General features: G+C 57.7%; 6 protein-coding genes across 6 annotated transcripts; 4 read left to right on the plus strand and 2 right to left on the minus strand.

Annotated features, from left to right (window-relative positions):
* Positions 1-1,181: 1,181 nt before the first annotated feature.
* TRAVEDRAFT_129521 (concanavalin A-like lectin/glucanase) lies at positions 1,182-3,353 on the plus strand (the record flags this gene model as incomplete). The annotated part of the gene is made up of 6 exons (XM_008043334.1): positions 1,182-1,614; positions 1,671-2,281; positions 2,336-2,548; positions 2,611-2,980; positions 3,069-3,243; positions 3,314-3,353. 6 exons carry the CDS (start codon positions 1,182-1,184, stop codon positions 3,351-3,353), a joined length of 1,842 nt encoding a protein of 613 aa, XP_008041525.1.
* A 4,886-nt stretch (positions 3,354-8,239) lies between these two features.
* On the plus strand, positions 8,240-11,569 carry TRAVEDRAFT_171877 (E1 ubiquitin-activating protein UBA2; the record flags this gene model as incomplete). The annotated part of the gene is made up of 11 exons (XM_008043335.1): positions 8,240-8,351; positions 8,446-8,570; positions 8,649-8,784; positions 9,187-9,287; positions 9,354-9,478; positions 9,544-9,617; positions 9,677-9,798; positions 9,864-10,153; positions 10,213-10,364; positions 10,423-10,954; positions 11,013-11,569. The coding sequence occupies 11 exons, from the start codon at positions 8,240-8,242 to the stop codon at positions 11,335-11,337; spliced, it is 2,094 nt and encodes a 697-aa protein (XP_008041526.1). The 3' UTR covers positions 11,338-11,569.
* A 751-nt stretch (positions 11,570-12,320) lies between these two features.
* Positions 12,321-14,358, plus strand: TRAVEDRAFT_50436 (subtilisin-like protein; the record flags this gene model as incomplete). Its single annotated transcript, XM_008042959.1, has 8 exons — positions 12,321-12,377; positions 12,440-12,705; positions 12,764-12,986; positions 13,045-13,149; positions 13,203-13,408; positions 13,458-13,595; positions 13,650-14,100; positions 14,152-14,358. The coding sequence occupies 8 exons, from the start codon at positions 12,321-12,323 to the stop codon at positions 14,356-14,358; spliced, it is 1,653 nt and encodes a 550-aa protein (XP_008041150.1).
* A 33-nt stretch (positions 14,359-14,391) lies between these two features.
* Positions 14,392-17,308, plus strand: TRAVEDRAFT_50437 (subtilisin-like protein; the record flags this gene model as incomplete). The annotated part of the gene is made up of 8 exons (XM_008042960.1): positions 14,392-14,475; positions 15,433-15,698; positions 15,754-15,967; positions 16,023-16,127; positions 16,194-16,399; positions 16,448-16,558; positions 16,611-17,049; positions 17,105-17,308. 8 exons carry the CDS (start codon positions 14,392-14,394, stop codon positions 17,306-17,308), a joined length of 1,629 nt encoding a protein of 542 aa, XP_008041151.1.
* A 311-nt stretch (positions 17,309-17,619) lies between these two features.
* TRAVEDRAFT_73658 (HSP20-like chaperone) lies at positions 17,620-18,230 on the minus strand (the record flags this gene model as incomplete). The annotated part of the gene is made up of 3 exons (XM_008043336.1): positions 17,620-17,718; positions 17,782-18,001; positions 18,064-18,230. 3 exons carry the CDS (start codon positions 18,228-18,230, stop codon positions 17,620-17,622), a joined length of 486 nt encoding a protein of 161 aa, XP_008041527.1.
* A 1,828-nt stretch (positions 18,231-20,058) lies between these two features.
* TRAVEDRAFT_130193 (uncharacterized protein) lies at positions 20,059-20,861 on the minus strand (the record flags this gene model as incomplete). The annotated part of the gene is made up of 4 exons (XM_008043337.1): positions 20,059-20,212; positions 20,265-20,350; positions 20,407-20,603; positions 20,660-20,861. 4 exons carry the CDS (start codon positions 20,859-20,861, stop codon positions 20,059-20,061), a joined length of 639 nt encoding a protein of 212 aa, XP_008041528.1.
* Between the last annotated feature and the right edge of the window lie 3,896 nt (positions 20,862-24,757).

Here is a 24,757-nt window from a genome sequence, read left to right on the forward strand (position 1 = left end):
CGACTGCTCAATGGGGTGGTGCGGCAATACCATGCCGAAGGTTCACGCGCCGCTGCACAACGCCCCGACGCCTCTCTTCACTGTCCGCGGGCAGCCCCGACGGAATATCCGGCGGGGAATGGTGAAAAAACACGGCGCAAATTGAAACACGTTCACGCGCGTTGGACGACGCTGCACTGACGTTGGGTGACCCGGGCAACGGGTGGAGCGGGCCAGGCCTGAGATCGCCACCGAGTGATTTGCTTCGGAGAAGAAGACGGACCCCGTACACCGCGTTCGCGTAAGATCGAGGAGCGCTGAACGCAAACCGGCCGTCTGGCGGCTTATCTGCTCAAGCTCAGGACGTCCGGGCTTGCAAAATCGAAGACTGGCCTTATCCTCCTCGTGCTCCCCTTCCCTTCACCTCCGCACACACAAAACACGGCTCCCACCCCGAGTCGAGTGTCCCTCCCCTTCCTCCTCCCGACCACGACGACTGCCGCTCTTTCTCCGTCGTCCGTCCTCCCCGCTTAATAGGTGCAGCATACAGGGAGCACCAGGCAAGTACTTCGCCAATCATGTACCGCAGGAAGGACTCCAACGGGCGCACCGCGTACTCGTCCGCCGACGCGTATCGCGCCCTGCACTCTCCTCCTTCCGCCAACTCCCACTCGAACTCGGGACACAACGATTCGAGCGAGGACGAGACGAACCTACACTCCCCCGTCCCGACTGTCACGCCCATCGCCGCCGCGTTCACTCGCCGCCGCTCCTCCGATGCTTCAGGCAGTGCAGCCCCGTTGTCGCCGCCCAAGCCGTTCTTCCTGGGCAATGAGCGCAATTCTTGGAGCTCGGAGAACAACTCGGTAAACGATCAGAGTGATTCTGACAGCCCCCCCGCTCCGGCGTCTTCTGGTATTGCTGGCGTTGGCGCAGGCGCAGCATCGCGCCCCTCCAACACGCGTGGTGCATCCTCGCGTTCGCGCACTTCCACCTCCCAGACGCAGCCGGTGTCTCCCTCAAACCCGCGCATTCGCGCGCGCAACCATCGCCGCCGCTCCTCGGTGGCGAACGAATACGCGCCCGAGGCCGAGACTGAGGATGTGACAGCTGCAGTACCAAGACGTTCATCTGTGACCTCTGCTTCTTCGCCGGTCGCACAGGCCAACCCGTTCGATACCCCAACGAGCTCGGTTTACGGGATGCCCGCGGGTGCAGCGCCACCGGCCGTGGCAGGCGCTCGCGCGCCGCCTTCAGCCTTCCCGTTCCTGTCGCACCCCGGCAACCCTGACCCAGGAACCCCCATTCCTGGTGTGGGACGTCGCACTTCGCTGGACAGCATTCGTGCACGCGAGGCTGCACAGGCCGCTCAGGCAGGGCTTCCTCGCTCGCCCGGCTACGGCACGACTTACCCTGTCGGCGCCGGCGCAGCTGGATACGGGCTGATCTCGCCTGGACAGGCGGAGTACGAGGGCGATCTCGGCCGTCCTTACGCGCCATTCATGGAGCACGGTGTTCCTTCCCGTGAGGGGAGCTCGACGCCACCAAGCCCGATGGCCAGCCAGAATAACTTGTACAGGAACAGCGCGGCAGCAGCCATGGCTGGCAGCAGCTCAGCCCTGAACCAGAACTTCGGTAAGTTGCGGTTCCGTCTTCTCCTTCCGAGCGCGGCTGTTTACATTCGATTGCAGCTCAGGACGGCGGGATCCCCCGCACCAACTCGAGTCCGGCGATCAACATGCGGGCACCATTCTTGTCGCCTGCGTCGCGGCCGTCATCGTCTCTCTGGGCGCCGCCGTCGTATCCTTACCCCTACCCACCCACAGGCACGAACGCGTCGTTCACCGCACTTCCCCGCAAGGCGAAGCCCCTCATGCCGTCTTCGCGTCTCCCGGAGAAGCTCACCGCCGAAGAAAAGCCGTGGCTGAAGCAGCGCGACTGCCGCGACCGCGCGTCGTGGTGGCTCACGTTTTTCGCGATGTTTATCGGCATCGGTGGCGCTGCGGTGTTGTGCTTCTTCGGGTACACCAGCGTGCATCTCCTCAAGGACTCGGACATTTGCATTGTCATGGACGAGAACTTCGACGACCTTGACCTGACGACCAGGTGGCAGCGCGACGTCGAGCTCGGCGGGTTCGGCAACGGCGAGTTCCAGATGACCACGGACTCGAGCGACAACCTCTACGTTCAAGATGGCCAGCTGTACATCATGCCCACGTTCACCTCGGACAAGATCGGCCGAGATGCGATCTTGGACGGCGGTAGCGTTGACCTCGGAGACGCGTGCACGACCAGCAATACGGTATGTGTCCATAGTGACTTACGACACGAACACGCTGCTAACATGTTCACACAGACTGCTTGCTCCGTCAAGTCCGACAAGAGCCAGAAGAATGCGATTCAACCCGTGCAGTCCGCGCGGATCAGCACGATGAATTCTACGTCGATCGCGTACGGCAAGATTGAAGTCCGCGCGAAGATTCCTCGCGGCGACTGGCTCTGGCCCGCGATCTGGATGCTTCCCAAGGACAACAAGTATGGCGCGTGGCCCATGAGCGGCGAGATCGACGTGAGTGTTTCGATTGACACCATTATATCGTGGACAGATTATGCTAACGCCGCTGCCGCCAGCTCATGGAAGCACGTGGGAACGCCGCGTCGTATGCTGCGCAGGGCGTGAACTACATCCGCGCATCGCTCAACTATGGTGTGCTGCAAACCGTCCAAACCCACATCTTTGGGTGGTGGTCGCAGAAGCAGAGCTCGTTCGACAAGGACTTCCACGTGTACTCGATGGAGTGGACGCCGGATTGGATGCGCTTCTACGTCGACTCGCGCCTGCAGGCGATGATGAACCTCAAGATCACCGGCAAAGGCGGCAAGGACTTCTTCAAGCGCGGAAACTACCCCGCGACGGCCACGAACGGCTCCGCCGTCGCCGTCGTCGTCGAGGACATCTGGGCGCAGGCGGGCGGTAGCGCTGCGGCTCCATTTGACCAGGGTGCGTACCTGACCTCCCGCGCTCCGCTCGTACAGGCGCGGTGTGGCGTTTACTTCTAAGTGGCGCGTTCTGATTTGTATTTGAACAGAGTTCTACCTCATCATTGACCTCGCGGTCGGTGGCACGAGCGGCTGGTTCCCCGACAACGTCGGCGGTAAGATGTGGTTCGACGGCTCGCGCGATGCGATGTGGGACTTTGCCAGCGCGCAGGACACCTGGGCGGCCACCTGGCCCGATGATGCCAACGACCGGGCGTTCCGGATGTGAGTCATCTTACTCTATAGCTGGTGCAGTGTTACAAGGGGGCTTGTTGCTAATTACGTGCTCCTACAGCGACTATGTCCGGATGTACAGCTTGGGCGGTTGCTCATAATCATGACCGGTAGCCCCGCGCTACAGTCTCCGTTCTCCGTTCTCCGTTCTCCGCCAGACGGTCGACCGGCCGTAGAGACCTGCCGGTTCGCACACGGCCCCCTGACGACGAAAACCTCGATCCGTCACGGACTAACTGACACGGACAAAGATATTGTTGTTGTTCAGACACTCGCATTCCAGACGTATACGCAAACACGACTTGCTGCTAGATCTCTCTTCATCCCATCCCCATCGACTGTACGATCACCCGCGCCCGTCGCGGCACCCCGCTCTTCGCGTCTGCTACATCTAGCGTGCTTGTCCTTTTAGTGTGCTGCTGCCCCTGTTCCCACCCGCTTTCAGCTGTATGTTTATGCCGCGTTCTATTTTTGCTTGCCTCCCCGCCCTGCTGCCGTCTTCTTTACGTTCTGGTAATGCACGCCCCGCGCACGGTTCGCGCGTCCGCTCTTTCATTTCGCACTCACGCTACACGCACCCTTTGCGCCCTTCCTGCATCTTCTCCTATAAGTAGCTAGTTACGCCCTTACCCACGCCGCCCCCCATACACTTGCCTGCACGCCCTGCATATACCACGCCCTACTAGCAGAATTTATAGCACCCACCCCAAGTGCCTCCTATCTCCTGCGGACAGATGTTGTTGATTTACCTAGTGCCATAGCGACAATAGACCGACTCTAGACCTACCCAACTAGTTCCGTTCCAACGTTGCGCGTGGGCGTGGGCGTGGGCGCGGGGCACAGCACGACCTCATATCCGCGTCACCTCTAATCGCGGCGGGTACCTATCAGGCCTGGCCCGGGCGTGCGAAGCGTGGAGAGGGTTTGATGGGGCGAAATGAACCTGGACGGCGACGGCGCCATCTGGATTCTGGACGAGCGCGGCGGCGAATGGCAGAACTGTCGGAAGGAATTGGGGAGGACCTGGGGAACGCCGGGAGGGGTGCGGCCGGGGCGACGGAGGCCCGCCGGCGGGCTAACTTGAGGAGGTCACCCTTCAGGGAGTCGTAGTCTGATATTGCTGCTCTGATCGTGACTGCCACCCCTTGGAACATGCAGCTGAACAGGGCCAGGGACGTGCGGAGGACAGCGTGAAGGCTAATCTCCGTGTGCTGAGTAGTGGTGCGCCGTACTTCGGGACGTTCGACATCGGTGACACTGACAAGACAAGGCCGCACGCGACATGCACGTTGTTTGTGTGCACGACCTCCCGCTGGTGGCCGTCTGTTCTACTTCTGACGGCGTGTGGAGTTCTGGGAAGATGCGGGGAAGGCAGCTCCACCGATGCTTATTCCCCCACGTCGTGGGCACACCACGGCGCGTGCGGAGACGGCGAGGCCTGTCGATTAGACGTCCGGCACCAGCGTATACGCACGGCGCGCCCAGGAGGGCGCCGCCCCAAAGGGTGTGGTTTGTATTGCGGGCGACACGACCATTGTCATGCGGCCTCCCGCGGTGACATCATCCCAGTACGTATGTACCGTACCACATCCCGGCGCCGAAAGACCTGCCAAAAATGTCACCGCAGACACGCGCATCTCGGCAGGCATGGCATAGGCGGAGGCACGTCCGAGTCGTGTCCTCCGGTGGCGACGGCGCGAACGGCGCGACGGGGAGAACTTCGGCTATGGGAGACGGGGCTTCTGCAATATTGCCAGAGGCCAGGAATTCGGCTCCGAGGGCGTGCGCTCTCACGGGTGCGCAACGTGCAGGGGATCTGTGGGAGGAGCTGGGGTGAGAACATATCGTTCTGGGAGGAGCTGGGGTGAGAACATATCGTTCGCTAAGGGAATCGCGAACTGCACATGCAAAGGGACCTTAGAAATGGACCGGCGGCGGAGGATATACGATTCGCGGTGGCGGCCGTTTCATGCTTGGGTGTGGTATCGCACGCCGCGGAACGCCACTTGCACATCATCCGCGTGAGCAGAAGATGTAAACGCGTCCGAATTCAAGAGTGCTCCGAACAGTGTCATGCCTCCAGTGCACCACGGTGACGGCGAGAAGAACAAGCCAAGTGGCTCTGCGGGAAGACCCCGCGTCGAAATTGACGCACCTTCTAGCGCCCCATATGTCTAGACCCTGCACGATGGCGCAGGTGCAGCCTCGTCATGATATCCATCGTAACGTCGCAGCCCTGCTGGGCAGATGTCAACTCTCCGCTATGTCCGGGTAACGAAATGGCCTCACCTCAGTCCATACGATGACGATGAAGATAATATTTGTGCACGGTCGTCGGTGTACGCAATCAGCTCACGGTCCGTGCGCGTGAGCACCGGAGGACTTACCTAGACAAGTGCGCCCGCGTCCGCAGGAGCGCTTCGCGAGATATCAGAAACCTGCCATTTTGAGTGTGCGCCCGGCCGGCTGCTCCAACATGTGCATACTGAACGCCCGGCACCCAGCGAGCACTGCTCGGCAGGACCCCGGGGGCAGGTGAGTGGGTGGGAGTGTGGGTTGCTGTTACGTCCTCCGGAGGCATGGCAGGGCTCGATTTCGTGAATCGTGAGGGAAAGCTCGGTGATATCGGTGAAAGCCTGGTCCGGAGGGTGATGGTGGGCAGCGGGCACGACGAAATTGCTCGGACTGCGACCGGGGCGGGACTTTGAGCCGTGCGCCATGCGAGTGCAACAAGAACAGATTGAAGGCAGTGTCTCCCATTGATATTGAATCTGAATAGGGTACTACGATGATAGTAGAGGTCCGGTAGCACACGGGCCCGCGGAGCGTGTTGTCCTGCGGCGAGCGGTAGCGAGTAGGGAGGGCCCTCCGCCGGGAGCCGTGCTATACTCGCCGGCTGATGGTGCCTACGGATACCGCAGGCTGCCGGCCGGGGTCTTTATACAAGACTAGTAATTTACTCACCTTCTATACGCAGCCCGTTCCGCGCCCCGCGGGGACGTAAGATAAGCCCCCCCCCCCCGGAATTCTCGACGCTTGCGCGAGATTCGCCAGAGCCTGGGATTTGAGGCTGAAAAAGGAGGAGAGCGCGAACCTTCACGGTGGCACACGCCAGTGGATATTAGGTTGTGCCAGCGGTGGTCCACCACGCCTCATTGTGTCGAGGGGTTCTTCGTGAGTGGAGATGCAGCGCGCTTCCCTGGATCGGACGACGTGCGACTCGGATAATTGTGCTGTGAAGGACACCGGCAGATCGTACTGCAACAACTGCCATGCGAGGCAGGGGGCATGCAGGACAAGCTCTCTTCGCGGGCGCGCCGCCGCCGCGTCCCTGTCAACGACGCTTTAGACGAAGCCGTTGCCTCCCACAGCGGTCCTCAAGGACCTCCGGCACCCGTGAAGCGCGGGCATGGATAACAACGACCGTCGACGCGGATGCCATAGCCCGAGGCTGGTCGGCCACGGAGGCCCCGCCCTCCATACGCCGCGGTTATTTCTGTGAGGAGTACTTATTAGTACAGGTGTCGAAACATGGCAACCGCAGCCGAACTTACGTTGGGTTGTACTTCGACGCGAGATGGCGGCGATTGCGAGCGCGCCGCCGTCCGTTCTATGTTCGCAGATTAATTGCGACTCGGTGCCCCTGGATCGTGATTTGTACGCGTAGTTCTTCGTGGCCGATTACGAGACCCGGCCGTCGACGAGAGCTTCTGCTGGGGCTGCAGATGTTGTGGAATTGTGACGGGCGTTAGGCGGGCCAGCGCCCCGGAATGTGCCTGCGAGGCTTGCAGGTTATATATAATATGACCATGCTTGCTGTCGGATGTGAAAGGGGGAATATTTGGGACATTGTGAACGATGCGAGGGCCTGAGAGGGCTTGTAGGAAAATCTATAAATATAGAACGCCGTATTTCGCTCCAGTACGACGCCTAGCTTGGACCAAGGTGCCGGAAGTTCGAACACTGTCGTAGAGTGTCACCTTCTGCTATTGATAAGGACGCCAACTTTCCGTGTAGCGGAATCGCACCGATCTGAGATGTTTCGAGGTCATGCATCAACGTAGATAGCGGAGATGTATACAGGACTTCGCGTTTCAAACCGCTATTATCACTTGAGGTCGTCGATGTGAAGGAGCCCTTGATTCGCCACCAGCCACGAGATGTTGAGCAAGGTTAAAGCTAGTCGATGTGCGAGTGCCTGCGCGCGCGATGCAGCGAGCTTGGTGCAACACAACGTTAACTATGTCCATCATGATCAATACACATAGGCCCGCAGTGGGTCAAGAAACGGGTCCATACTCTGGTAGGTGGTCTTCCGTCATGTAAGTCCAGAGGTTTTGGTCGAAACCGTGGATGCTGATGTGTTAGGATGACCTGGGATTCTCACGATATTCATCAGTCGTCCGGCACATCGCACGAAAGTTGCACTACGTAGAGTTGAGTGAATTGGCTCATCACCTCTACTCTCGCCGTCTACGAGAGGATGCGTATTCTTGAGTGCGCGGCCACGCATGTGCCCCCGCTATCTCCTTGTATGCTTTCTCTGGCAACGCCGTTCTTGTTGAAAGTCGGGGAGGAGTCCAGCGATGCCTCGCTGTGCGCCGGTCTTGGTGAGCAAAATTTGATCTTGATCAGGAGCTCAATCTGCCTAACCCTGTGAGTTCCGAGGGATCCTGGATTCGCTGCAACGTGGATACGACACGGTCGTGCAGTGCAACACGAAGGTTTGAGGGAGAAAACGACGAAGTACGTAGCGCCCGACCACGCGCCTTGTGACGGTCTGGACGCGTCGGGTCACGAGACGCGTCACTCCGCAAGCGGGGCGGAGAGTGTCACGCATGCGCTTGCATCTCGCAGCGGCGTCGACTGTGGCGACTGCAACCGCTCTCCTCCCCTCCTGCTCCCCCTCTGGCTTCCTTCTCTCCCGCTCGTCTACTGCCGTGCGCCCACAAAATCAGCTGCTAGATTCTCAGTCGTCCAGCATATAATGAGCGGGAGGGCTGTGCACGCAAAGGCCATTCTCGGCCAGGAACTCTATGGTCGGCTGTCCCATACCAAGGTCCTCCTGGTGGGTGCAGGAGGTATTGGTTGCGAACTTCGTGCGTAATTTTTGTGAAATATGAAGCCTAAAGCACTTACCTTGCTTTGTGATTGTATGCGCTTCTCCAAATTCGCGTTTTCGGGGACACATAGTCAAGAACATCGTCCTCACTGGCTTTGGCGACATTACACTACTCGACCTCGACACTATAGACCTCTCTAATCTAAACCGCCAATTCCTCTTCAGAAAGAAGGACGTGAAGCAGAGCAAAGCCATGGTACGCACTCTAGCGCAGCTCCACGCCTGCTTCTCCGCCACAAATAGACGTTCATGTTACCACGTATCTCCGCTCCAGGTGGCATCCAAGACGGCATCTGCTTTCAACCCAAATGTCAAGATCACGCCGATACATGCCAATATCAAGGAACCTCAGTTCGACGTTGCCTGGTTCCGTGGCTTTGACATAGTGCTGAATGCGCTAGATAACCTTGGTAAGTCTCCTTTCCTCCGTCCTCAGCTACGCTCGTCGGCTTGGGGCTGTTCTACTGCTGGAGACGAGCTGGGTGTACTGTTCGACGCGTCCTGTTGGCTCTGCTGGATGTGTGGGTGCGTCTGGGATACGCAAATGCTCTACTCCTGCTGCTATCTCTGTCGCTGTCTTACTCTCTTTCGCACCCACCCTCCAAGTTGTCGCAACCACGACCATAGCAAAACGGTCAACCTGTCAGAGGACGCCGACACCGCCTCAACCTCTTGGCACAGCGTGCGTCCGGTACCCTCGGAGCGCTGAACCCTCTTTCTGGCGATGACCTTGCTCTGTTCACGAAGCGCATACATGGACTAGGGTGGAGATTACGTGCAATAACGGTACTAACCCATCGTCTCCCTAATAGATGCACGACGACACGTCAATAAGATGTGCATGGCGGCCAACGTGCCGCTTGTCGAGTCCGGTACCGCTGGCTACCTCGGTCAAGTACAGCCCATCCTCAAAGTCCGTTTCCCATCCCCCATGTTCTTAGTCCTTACTGCTCAGACTGACATCATTTGACATCGATAGGATAGGGCTGAATGCTTCGACTGCATCCCAAAGCCAACGCCGAAGACCTTTCCTGTGTGCACGATCCGCTCAACGCCGTCGCAACCAATACACTGCATCGTGTGGGCGAAGAGCTACCTCATACCGTAAGTAAGGCACATGCGTGCGGTGCCGTTACATCCTCAGTAGGTTCATGTTTTTGTGCGGACAGTCAATTATTCGGCGAGGACGAAGATGCGGATCAGGGCAGTGAGCTGGATGAGGCTGAGAAACAGGGCGAGAACTGTAAGGAATCCTGGTATGGCGTCTGTACAGCCCTATTCTGACGTGTTTTTGTTTTCTAGCCGCGGAGATTGCGACGCTACGCAAGGAGGCGCAAGCCTTCAAGTCCGTCCGTGCAGCCCTCCGCTCTACGTCTGCGGACGCATCGTCGTCCTCCAGCGCGGCCAAGCAGGCCTTCGACAAGGTCCGTGAACGCCTCACGTTTCGTTTGGCCTCCTGACGCCTTACCTTCTATGGACGCCCATATAGGTCTTCCATTCGGACGTCTTGAATCTGCTGTCGATGGGGGACATGTGGCGGTCGCGCGCACCACCCACCCCGCTCGACTTCGACGCGATCCGTGCAGGCACGTTCGTCCTCACGCGGAACACGCAAAACGGTGCTTCCGCGCCGCAAACGAACGGCACGACCGGCAGCTCTGCAACGGAGAAGCAGCTGAACGGCAGCAGCACATCCGTGTCTGCGGAAACTAACGGTGCCAAGTTGAAGGATCAGCGCGCACTAACGCTGCAGGATAACCTGGAGCTCTTCGTCGCGAGGTCCGTACTTCAGCTTGAGCGAGGCGGAATGAGGCAAGGCTTATAGACTATTGTGGCAGTGCTGAACGTCTCGCCGCGCGGTTGCGTGCTGGCGAGGAGACGATCTCGTTCGACAAGGACGACGAAGATACACTCGACTTCGTCACCGCCGCCGCCAACCTGCGTTCCGCCGCATACGACATCCCCGGCAAGAGCCGCTGGGAAGTCAAAGGTCTGCACTTTCGCCTTCGTCTACCCTCCCCACCTTAATTGCTGACCCCTGCGCGCAGAGATGGCCGGCAACATCATCCCCGCTATCGCGACAACGAACGCGATCATCGCGGGGCTCATTGTGCTGCAGGCGCTACACCTCCTGCGGCGGTCATACTCCGCGCTACGCAACGTACACGTACAGTTCAAGCCTAGTATGCCCCTCAGCGCAATCACGATGTGCGCGCCGAATCCCATATGTGGCGTGTGCCGCGACACGTACACGGAGGTGCGCTGCGACCCCGCGCGCGTCACTCTGCGCCAGGTCGTCGACGGGGTCCTTGGGCGTGGGGCTGGCAGTGGGGCCAGTGCGAATGGGGGCGCGAATGGGAGCGAGGGCGAGGACGGGAGCGGGGCGGATGGGGAGGGCGAGCGGGACGGGCCGGCGGAGGTGAGCGTGTATGAGGACAAGCGCGTGTTGAGTGACCCGGACTGGGACGAGAACGACGGGCGCACGCTGGAGAGTTTGAGCGTCACGCGCGGGAAGTTCTTGTCTATTGTCGACGAGGACGGCGAGTATGCGACGATCCAGGTGGCCATTGGCGCGCTTCCGTGCGTATCTTTCCCCCCTCTCTATCTCGCACACGGCTAACGCAGGGGACGTGTACAGACCAAACCACCCCGCTGACGGACCCGCGCTCATCCTGCCCTCACCACTGCCCGCGCCCCCGCGCCGCGAAAAGCCGCGTCCCGTCACCCCTCCACCTGCACCCCCACCCGCGCTGGCAGGGAAGAAGCGCTCCGCGCCGGACGACGAGATCGAGGAGCTCGACGCGCCGTCCGCGAAGCGGTCGCGCACGGACGCCGGTGCGGGCGGGCTGCCGTTCACCCCGAGCAAGAAGCGGCGGCTGGAGGAGGACGGGCTGATCATGCTCGAGAACGAGGGCGAGAAGATCGAGGAGGACCGCGACCCGGACGTGATCGAGATCGACTAAGGGGCCCCCTTCGTCCGAGTGCGTGTGCGTGTATGTGTTCTGTCGTATATTCTTATCTTGCTGTCGCGATCGCTCGCAGTACGCTATGGTTGCTTCATCTACGTATGTTCGGTTTCTGTGCTCATGGCCCTCCTGTGTTGTATGAGTGCCCCTTCCTATCATATTCCTCGGCGTGGGCGCATGCGATGCGAACCTCTAGGACAAACAATCGTGCGTAGCCTTACTACCAACGCCTTCTACAATGACAATGATGTACACAGCGTCTCGATCTTTTGTTGCCCGAGGTTCCTTCTCGTGCAGCCTGCTGGAAGCATCGTGCCACGGAGCAAGATCGTTGCGACATGCTATTCCATGAACGAGCAGCATTTTGACCCAACTCCGAACAGTGATATTGTTGATCTGTTGCCGTGAGCTCACGGGCTGTTTGCATCTGGTCGTCCATCCCCAGTCACGTAGACGCCTAATATGTGCAATGGCAGCGAGATCACTAATCACAAGGCAAGAGACACACCTCGCCGGGTCCTACTATTCCGCGGAGCCCAAGAATGCGTTTCTACGCTACTACCATTGTTCAAGAACTGCCTCGCGCTGATGACCAGATGTGAGCATTTCGGGTCGCTTTGATTGGAGTCGCCGCCCCCTCCAGACTAACATCAAGCTTCCAGATACTGAGTACTTAAGGCCGCAAAAAAGTCTCTTGGAGCACACCCCACCAGCAACACCCCCTCGATCGACATCCTCTCTTTTCCATGACTGTGGTAGCGGCTTTTCTCGCCCTTCCGCTCCTAGCGGTGGTCTCTGGCAGATCCATTAGTCGGTCCACACCACTGGCTCTCCGGCAGCTGGTGGAGGTACCATCTGAATTCGACATTATCCAATCAAGCGCTTCAAATCAGGGTGCTAGCTTTCTTCACGGGCACGGAGCAGTAGTCGTTCATGTCGGATTAAAGCCTCAAAACCAGACCGCGTTGCTCGATTCTTTGATGGCCATAGGCGACCCGACCAGCCCTACCTATGGACAGCACCTGTCGAAATCCCAGGTATGCCGATGGACATTCCGCCCTGATATGCTGTCGTCTATGAACTCATTTGGGGCGTACAGGTCGCACAACTTGCAGCTCCTGCTCCGGAAAGCATGGCAGCAGTCACGGGATGGCTGCAGGACCACGGCCTCACCCCGGACGCCGTCTCCTCTTCTGGGGACATGCTCACGGTCCGCATGTCGCTCGAGAAAGCCAACTCGGTCCTGAACGCCAACTACTCCGCGTTCGTGCACACGGCCACGAATACCACGATGTGGAGGACACTTTCCTACTCTGTGCCCGCTCATCTTGATGAACATCTATCCTTTGTGTACCCGACCACTCAGTGAGCATCATAAAACGAGGAGGGTGATCCGATATGCATATTAGTTTGATATCAACAGATTCATTCCGCCTCCTGTCGCTCCAGCGATGACGCGCATGACGGGGCTCGCTGCTCGACTTCCGTCGAAGAGAAGTGACCAGTCAACGAGCTGCGCGGAGATGATGACGCCCAAGTGCCTTCAGGCGCTCTATAACATCCCTGCCACGCCGGCTACCGCTGCAGGAAACGGCATCGCAATCGGCGGCTCTTCAGTGCAAGTCGCAGACCTCGACGATTTGAGGGTGTGTTTCGGGTTCTTCGCTGTGTTCTCGGCCAGTATCATAACACGTTCGGGCACAGGCATTCCTCTCCCAGGAGCGACCAGACATCGGTGACGTTGCATTCACGCTGCAGTCAGTCAATGGCACTATAATTCAGGGAAACGGCACAGACTCGGCATCAACGGTGCGTATAGGCATTGTCAGTGGCTTGCCTGTTCATCCTGACATTGTTACTAGGCTGTTAGTGTGCAGTACGCTGTCGGATTGGCAACGAACGTGTCCACGACAGTCATATACCCAGGACCCCAGGATGACGCGGACGGAATCCAGGGCCTTCTCGACATCACGAACTTTCTCCTCGCTCAAGACACTCCGCCACTTGTGTTCCTAACAAATGTACAATACAACGAGGCTGCGTTCCAGCAGGCCCCTGAAATTGCGCAGTAAGCACTAGTCGTTACAAAATATCTATGATATCTAACATTCAGCTAGGTCTCTTTGCAATGCGTTTGCGCAGCTTGGCGCGCGTGGAATATCGGTCATCGCTGCGTCCGGAAACAGTAACCAATCTGGAACGGGATCATGTAATGGCGATGCTTTTCATGCCATGTTTCCTGCCTCATGTCCCTAGTGAGTGTGTCCTCTGTCGTTAATAAGGTAGTAGTAGGCTTACGAGGTTTGCAGTGTGACAGCCGTAGGCAGTACGCGAGGGATCAACACTGAGAACGCTGCAGATTTCTCCTCCGGCGGCTTCTCGGACGTGTTCCTTCGCCCTGCGTACCAACTCGACGCTGTAGCTGGTTACATGAAACAACTAGGAAGCGCAAACGCAAGTTCGGTGAACACCACCGGTCGTGCCTATCCAGATGTTTCGGCACAAGGTTCTCAATTCGTTGTCGAGGTCAACGGGCCACCCCAGACCTTCAACAGTACGAGTGCCTCGAGTGCGACGTTCGCAGCCGTGGTCGCGCTCCTCAATGATCGCCTGCTCAACGCCGGAAAACCCCCTCTAGGGTTCCTGAACCCGCTCTTGTACTCCAAGGGTCTTCCGGCTCTGAATGACATCGTTTCCGGTAGCAGTAGCCCGAGCTGCGGCGCTCGGGATGGCCTCGCCGCGACCCCAGGATGGGATCCGGTATGTCTCGATACTCACTCTACTACGGTTGAAGCTGACGTGAAGGTACAGGCTACTGGGCTCGGCACTCCGGATTTCCAGAAGTTGCTCGCGATTGTGGTGGGGAGCGACGCGGATGCCGACAGGTCTGGGACTGTGACGGCTGGTCGCCGGTCCTCCTCAGAACCGACGACTGACGTTACAAGGGGCTCGAGTTTGGAGGGCCTGTTTCCCTTCGCAACCCCGCCAGAGGACTCCGAGCAACTGCGCTCCACATGAACGCGCACGGACGCCGGTGCGGGCGGGCCGACCATGCTCAACAACAAGGGCGAGGAGATCGAGGAGGACCGCGACCCGGACGTATTTCGAGATCGACTAGGCGCCCCCTTCGTCCGAGTGCGTGTATATGTTCTGTCGTATATTCTTATCTTGCTGTCGCGATCGCTCGCAGTACGCCATGGCTGCGTCGTCGCCGTATGCTCGGTTCCTGTGCTCATAGCCCTTCTGTGTTGTATGAGTGCTCCTTTCCTATCACATGCCTCGGCATGCTAGGCGCGTGTGGTACGGACTGCTGTGCCACCCGCGGGGGATGGTCGCCAAGACATATTGTCCCATAGCTGAGCGATATTTTGAAGGTCACAGCTTCAGCGGTATGAACATGCCGAACTGTCTCACTATGTTGAGCAGATAGATATTCGCATCTGGTCGCCTAGCGAAGATAAGTTGGTGGCCACCGCATTAGCAAGGACACGCTACTACTTCATAAGATGAACGCCCTCGAACCTGGCCGGATACTACGGAACAATGACATATCAACATGTATACCGGGACGGTCATCAACTTCGAAGACCAACCTTGGCAGATGATGATGAGTGCTTCGCGCAGTATCTGCGGTATGGTTACCCACCTCAAACTACTTAAAGCCTGCCTAATTGCTTCTGTAGAGCAAGCTCTGTGAGCCAGATTCCCTCGTCCCACATCCTCTCCTGTCTGCGATGTTTTCCGTCTCTATCTTCATTTATACCCTCCTGGCAATAGTTTCGGGCAGGTCCGTCAAGCAGCCACCAAGTTCAAGCTCATCGAATGCTCGACGCGAGACCGTCCACCTTTCACCAGGGGATGCCCAATTCCGTTCCCACATTTCGAATCTAAATCATGGCGACTTCGGCGCGGCCATCGTCCGTTTTTCTATCAAGCTGCAGTCGCAAAACCAGACTGCGTTACTTGATTCCTTGATGGCTACGAGTGATCCTCTCGACCCTGGATATGGACAACACTTGTCAAAAGCCCAGGTATGCTAGCACCTGTTATTTCTCGACTCCTATAGATTCTGGGTCGCTGAATTTCGCCCAGGTAGCACAGCTGGCAGCCCCTGCTCCGGAAAGTGTGCAAGCGGTCATGGGGTGGCTGCAGGATAATTGCCTGGTGCCGAACGCCTTTTCACCCTCCGGAGATATGCTCACCGTTCCCATGTCGCTTGAGAAAGCCAACTCATTGTTGAACGCCAACTACTCCGCGTACGTGCATACGGCCACGAACACAACAATTTGGAGGACGCTCTCATACTCGGTCCCCGCCCACATCGACGAGCATCTGTCTTTCATATATCCGACCACTCAGTGTGTATCAGTGAGAAACGCATCATACTTGTGTAGTCTGATTCGATACGAGCAGATTCATTCCTCCCCCGGTTCCCGCGGCGATCACAACACAGGAAACGGGACAGGCCGCCGGGAGTGTAGACCAGACCGCGACCTGCGCAGAAGCGATGACTCCTCAGTGTCTGCAGAAGCTCTATAGCATCCCTTCCACGCCAGCTACCGCTTCAGGAAATAGCATCGTCATTGGTGGCTCCGCAGGGCAAGCCGCGGACCTCAAGGATTTGAAGGTGTGCCTCGCATGTTTCACAATCTTCCGCCGTCCTAACAGGTCCCGCGGAACAGGTGTTTCTGGCTCAAGAGCGACCGGACATCGCAAACGCTCCGTTCAAGATGCAATTCATCAATGGCACCACAGTACAAGGAAACGGTACAGGCTCGGTAGCAACGGTGCGTACCTTGAGCCTGCCGGGCTATGACGGTCGATTGCCTGAGTGTTCACACTTGAATTACCAGGCTGCTGGTGTGCAGTACACGGTCGGACTGGCATCGAACGTGTCCACCACAGTCGTATATCCCGGACCAGAAGATGACGCGGACGGCATCCAGGGTCTCTTCGATATCACAAGTTTCCTGCTCGCCCAGGACACTCCACCAAATGTGTTCCTTACAAACGTTCAGTACGAAGAGGCTGCATTCCAGACGGCCCCGGAGGTCGCGCAGTAAGTATTACGTTATTCTGGTGTCTCCGTCGTCTAACGCCCAACCAGATCTCTCTGTAACTCATTCGCGCAACTCGGGGCGCGCGGAACATCCGTGATCGTTACCTCTGGAAGCAGTGGCGATACTTCCAGTGCCATGTTTGCTGCGACGTGTCCTTAGTGAGTGTTTGTAGGATGATGTCAGGTCTCTCAGTTAATTGTTGTCCTGCAGCGTTACCTCCGTGGGCAGTACTCAAGGAAGCAATCCCGAGCGCGCAGCAGACTTCTCTTCTGGCGGGTTCTCAAACGTGTTCCCTCGCCCTGCATACCAGCTCGACGCCGTGGGTGGCTATCTGAAGCAAGTAGAGAACTCAACTGCAAGCTCAGTCAACACCACTGGTCGCGCATACCCAGACGTAGCCGCGCAGGGTTCCCAGTTTGTTGTTGAAGTCGGCGGTCAGGTTCAGAGCGTCAACAGTACGAGTGCCTCGAGCGCGACGTTTGCGGCCGTTGTCGCGCTCCTCAACGATCACCGGCTGAACGCCGGAAAACCCCCGCTGGGGTTCCTGAACCCGTTGCTGTACTCAAAGGGCTTCCCAGGTCTGAACGACATCGTCTCTGGGAGCAGCAGCGAGCCGAGCGGCTTCACCGCAACCACAGGATGGGACCCGGTATGTCTTGTCAATCACCCAAATGTTCTGTGTGGAAACTAATGTGAAGGTGTAGATCACTGGGCTCGGAACTCCCGATTTCGAGAAGTTGCTCGAGGTCGTAGCTGGGAGCAACTCGAACGCGACTGAGAGATCTCGAACTGCGGAGACTGCCCGCCGTTCCTTCGCAGCACCGACAGCTGACGCCATCCGAGGCTCGGGTTTGGAGGGTCTTTTCCCATTCGCTTCATCCCAGAAGCAGGGGTCCAATGCGCGATGATGCTTTATCAAAGTAGTTTCTTGTATGCCAACCGATAGCCTGCGTATCGGGATTGTACTACTAGTATCTCGCTGTAAAATTTAGTGTAATATCAAGCGTTCCTCATGATGATATATATCAGAATGTTCCGTACCGGACGCGAGTGGCCATATTGTGAATCACCGCGTCCGCCATAGCCTGCAAAGTTCTCGATTGCCAATAAGCCTTTCGATGTTCAAATGAATTGCGATACATTCGTAAGGACACAGCCCACTATGAATACAAGATTAAACAGAGGATAGACACGCTGCCAATGGGTAACGAAGTCACGCTCAGGACACGGTGATCCGCTGGGGCTGAGGAACCGCTGCCTGTCTCGGGAAGGTGACGGTCAGGACACCATTATCCATCGACGCCTTGATGTCCTCTGGCTGTTATTACGAGCAAAAATTATACACTGTGCTTTTATACGTCAAATGTCAGAGCCGACATACCTTGATCCCCTCTGGGACGGGCAATGAACGCGCGAAGCGGCCGAACCGTCGCTCGCGCACGACGAAGCCGTTCTCTTGCTTCTCTGACTCGTCCTTGGACTCTCCGGAGACGGTGAGCACATTGCTACGGAGGTCGATGTTTACGTCCTGCTTATTGATACCCGGGAGCTCGAACGTCGCGTTGACGAGGTTCTTTTCCTTGTCCTCGTGGACGTCGACTCTGCACGCCGCGCGTCAGTCCTTGCTGCTTGGTATGTAGAATGAGTACTATGCTGAGCTTACCTAGGGCGCAAGACGCGGGGTACGTTGTTTGTGGGCTGCTGTTTCTGCAGCTGGTTGTTAGATGCTGTCCCGTCAGTGCGGCGAGCGAAGGCCTCGTCGAAGAGGCGGTCGAATTCGGAGAAGGGGTCACTGAACATGGAGTCGTTGAACAGGTTGATGAGCGCCATTTATGAGGTAAGGGAGAGAAGTATGAGATGATAAGTGGTAGGGGTGCGTTCAGTTAAATGTTCAGGGAGAAGGGCGACTTCAACAGGTGCTTTGTTGTGTTTTTTTGCTGACCTGCTCGAGCGCAGGGCAGGACGCTTTTAAGCGTCAGCATGGACTGGCGCCGAGGTTTCGTGACTGTTCCGGAATGTTATCATTTGATCAGGAGGCTTACTTGAACCAGGTCTAGGTGGGACGACGAAAGTACGAGAACAGTGTGGCAAGACGCTCGAAGCTTCGTGGCGTTGAGTAGCGTTTGGAAAGGCGCCCAAGCGAAGCCAAATAGACACAAGCATTCCCGCGCGTTAGACGTTCGTGAGCATCTTTGACCACGACCACGAAGTTATTCTCCTCTATTGATCATGCTATCCTTGTGAGATCTCTCTTATCAATGTCTAGAGAAGGAACGTTCATCATTGCCGTTGAAGGTATGTCTGTTGCAGCTGCAGTGACTGTGTTGGGAGATCCACCCCAGACACGTCCTCGGAATCCAGGAACACGTCATCGGTGTTGTTAACCAAATGGGCGAGTCGAGCTTTGCCATGACGAAGCTTCTGGGCCACGGCATACACAACTGCGACGCCGCACACAAGTGCAAGAGCGAGGACGACGCATGAGAGAGGCTTTCCTCAGACGATGACATGTGGTGCCTCGCAGCGAGAACTGGCTAGTCGCGGAACCCATCAAGACCGCGCTTTGGGCCTTCCAGCCTGTCGTCGCGGACGCGCGCAAGTTCAATCGATCTTCGTGCGCGTAGGTATATCGACAAGAGTTGGAGAATTTGACGAGCGAATAGAGAACATGGCTTGCGCCAACCGGCGTGTGATGTCATTCCGAAACGACCAGTTCAGAGAGGACGTCCGTGCTGTGTCTCCCATATCGATACCAAACCGGACATCCCCCGGTCGCTGCGAACGATCGCTATGCGTTGCATAAAGTCGTTCCAGGTCAACTTCGCGTTTTGTGCGGCGGCGAGCGAGCGGAGCCGCAGAGCCTGAGAATCTGCACGCTCCGGCTCAGGCTGTCAATGCGCCGTCCACGGAGCCGCAAGATAATCACAGGCCCACAGACCACAGAATGGCGTCGGGGACATAGAGGGCCCACGACTCTTCGAAATATGCCACGCCTTGAGATGCCCGCGCGATTCGCGCCTCCCGACTCGAGTCGAGACTCCACTGTAGGCACTTGACCACCCCTTGACAGAAGTGCCGCGTGCACCAGAAGCGGGCGTCTGGAGGGCACGTTTCGTCGAGAAAGGCAGGTGCTGTGGATCGTCGCCGAGGAACGTGGGATATCCTCCGGAAACGCATGCGTTCGCGCTCCAAACCATGTGCAAGGCTAGGCCAGTCGCTGGGCCATCTTTCAAGCGAAATGGGAGTAGAGTGGAGCGATGGTGAAGCCCCCAGGGCTCCTCTCGGCTCCAAAATACTGCTGAAATGAGCACATAGTCGATAGGACTGCAAGGTGAGGTTGCCGCGCTGCACGCCGAATTTCTGGGAACCGCGTATATATCTCCAATCACGATCACAGTCATACATGCACACAGCATATCCAGTCCATCGAAACAGATAACCAGGGCTCAGACAGGATAGTAATGAAAGACACTCAGATGCTCCGAGCGCCATCTAGGATTCGCCGGCTCGCGCTGCGGGACTTCGCGCGAGTCTAGCTGGGGCGGCAAGCCACCGTGCACATGGCCGCGCCGCGATCTGCGGGGATACAGTACGAATCAGCGACCGTTGTGGAAGACGCAGGCCGGTGGCGGAAGAAGTACGTACCACCTTGGTTTGCTTAGAGACCGAGGAGGGCGAGGAGAACAGTGAGACCGAGGGTGCGGATAATGCCGACGACCCCAGCAAGGAGGGGCACCAGGATGACGGTGAGGTCGACGAGGACGGCTCCGACAATGACGGTGACGGCCTTCAGGAGGGTCCCGACGAGCTCGCTGTCGACCAGTAAGTCACTGGAATCAATACATATGAAGGACGAGAACTGACCCGACGCCAACGAGGAGCAGGAAGACAGCGGGGGCGATGCCGCCGTGAAGGAGCGTGATGACGGCGCCGACGGCCTCGAAGACGAGCTATTTCGGAGGCTGTTAAAGTTTGCGAAGTCGAACAAGAAACGAGGAAAACATACGATGCTGACGGCGGCAAGGAGATGGGCGACCTCGACGGCAGTGAGTACCAGGGTGCCGTCGAGCGAGGCGAGGATGACCTTGACGGGGAGGCCGGCAAGTCCGTGGACGCGAGTGGTCGAGGTGGTCAGGACGTTCTTGATGCCGTTGACGGAGGGGGTGAGGCCCTCAACGGTCGCGTTCTGCGTGGTGGCGAACTCTGCGTCGGCCGTCAGTAAATGCTGTCTGACCGGGGGACTCGTGATGTGGACGTACTGAGCTGGTTAGTGAAGGGAAGGAGCTGGCTCTGGGCGTCCGCAAAGATCGACGCAAGGCTGTCTTGCGTGGCACGAGGGGCGACGGCAGCGGCGACGGGGACCGCGTTGAGCTCACCAGCCTGACCCGGGTGGGGGATGGCGGAGGTGACCGCGCTTAAGGCGAAGGTGGCGAAGATGGCGATGGTGCTGAAGGAGAACATCTTGACTGTGGGGGGTAGGGAAGGGAGTGTCTGAGCGACTGGAAGGACTGGATGAGTTTGGGAGAAGACTGACTGGATGCCAATGTCGACCTACCTCAGGAAGGGCGTGCTTTTATACCCGCGTCGCAGCCCCATCTGCATTTTTGGAAGTCATTACGCATGCACGGTTCCGCCCACTTCGTCGACTGCAGGGAGAGGGAGCTCGGCGTTTCACAGCTTGCCTGTACGCAGCCGAACCGCGCGCTAACGCCAATGAGAGACACATCGATCACACGGTAGCTTGTACTCCACCAGTGAATAGGCCGCCCTTCGTGACTCTGCGGTTCTGGGAGCATTGCGAAAAGTCAATGACTGCGGACCAGACAGCGTTGATTGAGCGGCGGACGGTGCGCGCCCCAAAATCGGGATGCCGCGTGTTGATTCATCTTAGCGAACCAATAGGGGGCCGAGGCGCGCCCAGCGCTCGTGAAGACTCGGTCGGTACCTGGGTAAGAGGCGTCAACACTGCGGATATAGAAGACTTCGTTCATCGCCCGCGGAGGATGGCGGGAGGCAGGTGTTCTCGGCTTCTTTACCAGAGCCCCAAGTACGTAGCAAATGAACGATTGCGAACGGTGGATGCAGGATGAGGACATCAGGGACGAATTGCGCCGGATGACAAAATATACATCCCATCCTGCATCAGGGGGTTCGAAACAGGCGAGGAATGTTGCGTTCCCGTGGTGTATTTTGGAGCGGAGGACATAAGGCGGTCGAAGTGACGAGCCATGTTTCGCAGGCGCCCGGGATGTTCAGAGCGTTGGGGTGATAGCGCAATGGTTTGACTGGAGTGTGCAATGCATTGAATGAACATATTTCACGAGGATAGTCGAGTAGAACTGTACGCCCAAAGCTGCAAGACCGTAGCTAGTTGGAAGTAGATGGCAGAAGGCGTTGAATAAACTCAAGAATTTTGGCTTAGAGTTCGCCTTCCCACGGGCCATCGGGCGCTCAAGATCGGAGATCCCGCCCACAGCAAGGCCAAACAAAAGGCGAGACCGTTCCCTCCGCCGTGTCTTCCTCGTGCAACGATGTGCTCGACCGTGTCCAGATCTGCGCCGGCGAGAACGTTTTCAATTCCTCTCGTCTCTAGCCGCCTCTAGCTCCCCAAGACTTCGCGGGAAGTGGGCGGCGATGTCTCCTTCGAGCCCGTCTCAGTGCGGGCGGAGGGAGCGTCGGTGCGGCCCAGGCTGTCGCGGCGACCGTTAGCACCGAAGCTTCTCCCGGCCAGAAGTACGATTCTCAGCGCACTTCTAAACCCTACAATATAGTGACACCGCTTCCATGTTACAGGGATATTCTTCTCTGCGAAAGTTGTTTTAGCCCTTCACTCTCCGGATGGAATTGCCTCATCAGATCAGAAGTCGCAGCAGAGACATCGAGACGGCTGTCTCACGTCTCGCCTGACCTGGTATGTCCTCGCCTGATTCTCGGGGACCCAACTCCACTTGTACGTGTACCGTATCTTCCCGAGAACGCACTCACGTACATGCGCGCAGGCCGGTCCCGCCTCATGCAGACAAGGTATCGCAATCTGTGCATCAAGAGCTCGTCACGCCCGAGGATGTCCGGTTCGTCGAGTTGATGAGTCTCCTGGATACCTCGACACGGTGGGGCTGGGAATCCGCGGAGGTGCAAGTTGGCCTCACGAACTGTCGACATCTAGTACACCCGGTCACGCCTTCCTAGCTTCTCACCATTACACCTTTCTGGGCCTCTACTCGGGTCGGCTATGGCGAATAGCTCTTGCGAATAGCGCATGATGTGTTCCGGGTCCAATAATCGACTAGGAGGCACCCGCACCACATATGTGCTCCTTTACCCTTCCCCCTCCCCCCCGTCCGGGAATCCTTGGCGTGCTCGACCGGTACGCATGTCTTTTACGGAGCGCTGTGCCCTTGCTGTGAGTCTTCTCTACCGCGCCTACCGGAGCTTCTATCCTCTTTCAGCGTCGTCGGTGCTGCCGTACCCTCTAACCTTCGTCCCCCATGCAGTCCTGTACTGGCCCCGTCAACGCCCGCGGACACCACATGTCGCGGTGCAAGAATAGCAGACACACGTCGGGCAAAACTTTCATGATCTGCGGTACCGTCGCTCCGCCGTATCACCCCCGCGGGCCCGCTCCGAGGACGGACAGGTTATGTACGCCGTCGGTAGCGAGATCATAGATCCAGGCTCGTCGGAGCCTCCGTGGAGCCGTGCGAAGGCCAAGGCGAGTGGCATCTTCGCTGAGCAGCACATTTGTGACGCGCATCATGATAAACCTCGAGCTCATGACTTGAGCGCGGACACCCAGGCACGCCTCCCCTGGCTATGTCGTCATGTAGCCGTACGAGACGCCGACGAATGCGAAAGACACCGATTGCGCGGACTGGATCTGCCATATTGAGTGTGTTGTCGGTGCTTCGACATGCCGTGCACGCAGCACGGGGCCGCACTGACGTTCGGTACATCATGACGTGCTATATGAGGTATCGCGGTCCGGAGAAGGAGAAGCGGGTGAGACGGGAGCTTGGGTAGGGTGAGTAAGAAAGCCCGGTTTAGACACGGCGGCCTCCTGAGAGGGGGAGTCGGGAGATGCAACGCTTGCTCGAACGTCTCCCCCGACCCCCCACTGCTTCCGCCTAGTCAACACTTCGTGAGCCTGCTTGGCAGCGTCTCTTCCTTCCCTCCCTCATAGCCTAGTACTCGGCTACTTCGTTACCTTGCACGACGCCGGCAGAGATGGAGATTGCTCCTGATCGCCAGCAATCACCCACGGGAAGCTGCATTTTCGAATTCGATGTGCACGTCGCTGACTGACATGTAGTAGTGTATACGATTGGACGCCTCGAGACATACGTGAAGGAAAGCGAATTTTCAAGACCACTACAGAATAATCAGTAACACCGCGGGATGAAGAGACGATTGACCCCCGTGGCGGACGCAGGATCCCGACTTTCAGAAGGTATTCTGTCACGACGTTCAATAGCTGTGCCGACGCCAATAGCAGCGTCCGTCCCCACAGTACGTCGTCCATATTCACTGTCCTGCGGTTCGACGCTGTCAGTGGCCACCTTACGCGGATGTCTTACCGTCTTGTACACAAACACGTCGCGTCGTAGACGTTGCATGAAGTACTGCGCGGCGCGATCGCGTCTAGCGGACGAGGGATCGTACGATGGCGCTTCTGATCTGGAATGGCCCGCGTAAAACCTGGCAGATGAGAGACGCAAGGACAAAATTAGCGAGGGACAGATAAGCGCGTACGCTGCCGCGAACATGCTCACGACTGTCCAAGACGTACTCACCGCTTTGCGAAACCTAAAAAATGACGAGCGTCCCTCCGCCTTCCAGTATACGAGCGCTCTCCTGCCAAGCTGATGCCGAACCGTGCGGCTGCTGAGGTCGACTGAACTCTGGAGGTACCGTGCCCGCCTTCCAAGCCGCGTGCACGAAGTCGATACAGTACCACACGTGCACGCGCTTCCATTGCAGCCGGTGTAGATCATCATTCTGAAGTTCGGGGGAAGAGAGGGTGCGGGACGCCTTCGAAGCGCGGGTGGAGTAGGTTTGTGAATGTTCAGAAGAGACGACCGGTATCTTCAAGGGGTACTCACCGTACAAGGTTCTGCTTCGCTCGTTCGGCCGCTCCTGGTGCCCTTCCCTCTCCCGCTCAGGATACATTCAATCTTCGCTACGCGACCCATCGTACGATGACCTGACCATCCCCATGCGCGGCGCTGCCAATGTTCCCTGTGACGTCTAAAAATAACCACGAGAGGATTGGCTCACATGCCTACACGCCAGCACCCTTTACTACTAGTGTAGATGCACGACGCCGCCAATACACGCAAGATCCTATGTATGCTTGACGC

Source organism: Trametes versicolor (genome assembly GCF_000271585.1).
Source record: "Trametes versicolor FP-101664 SS1 unplaced genomic scaffold TRAVEscaffold_9, whole genome shotgun sequence".
Lineage (NCBI taxonomy): Eukaryota > Fungi > Basidiomycota > Agaricomycetes > Polyporales > Polyporaceae > Trametes > Trametes versicolor.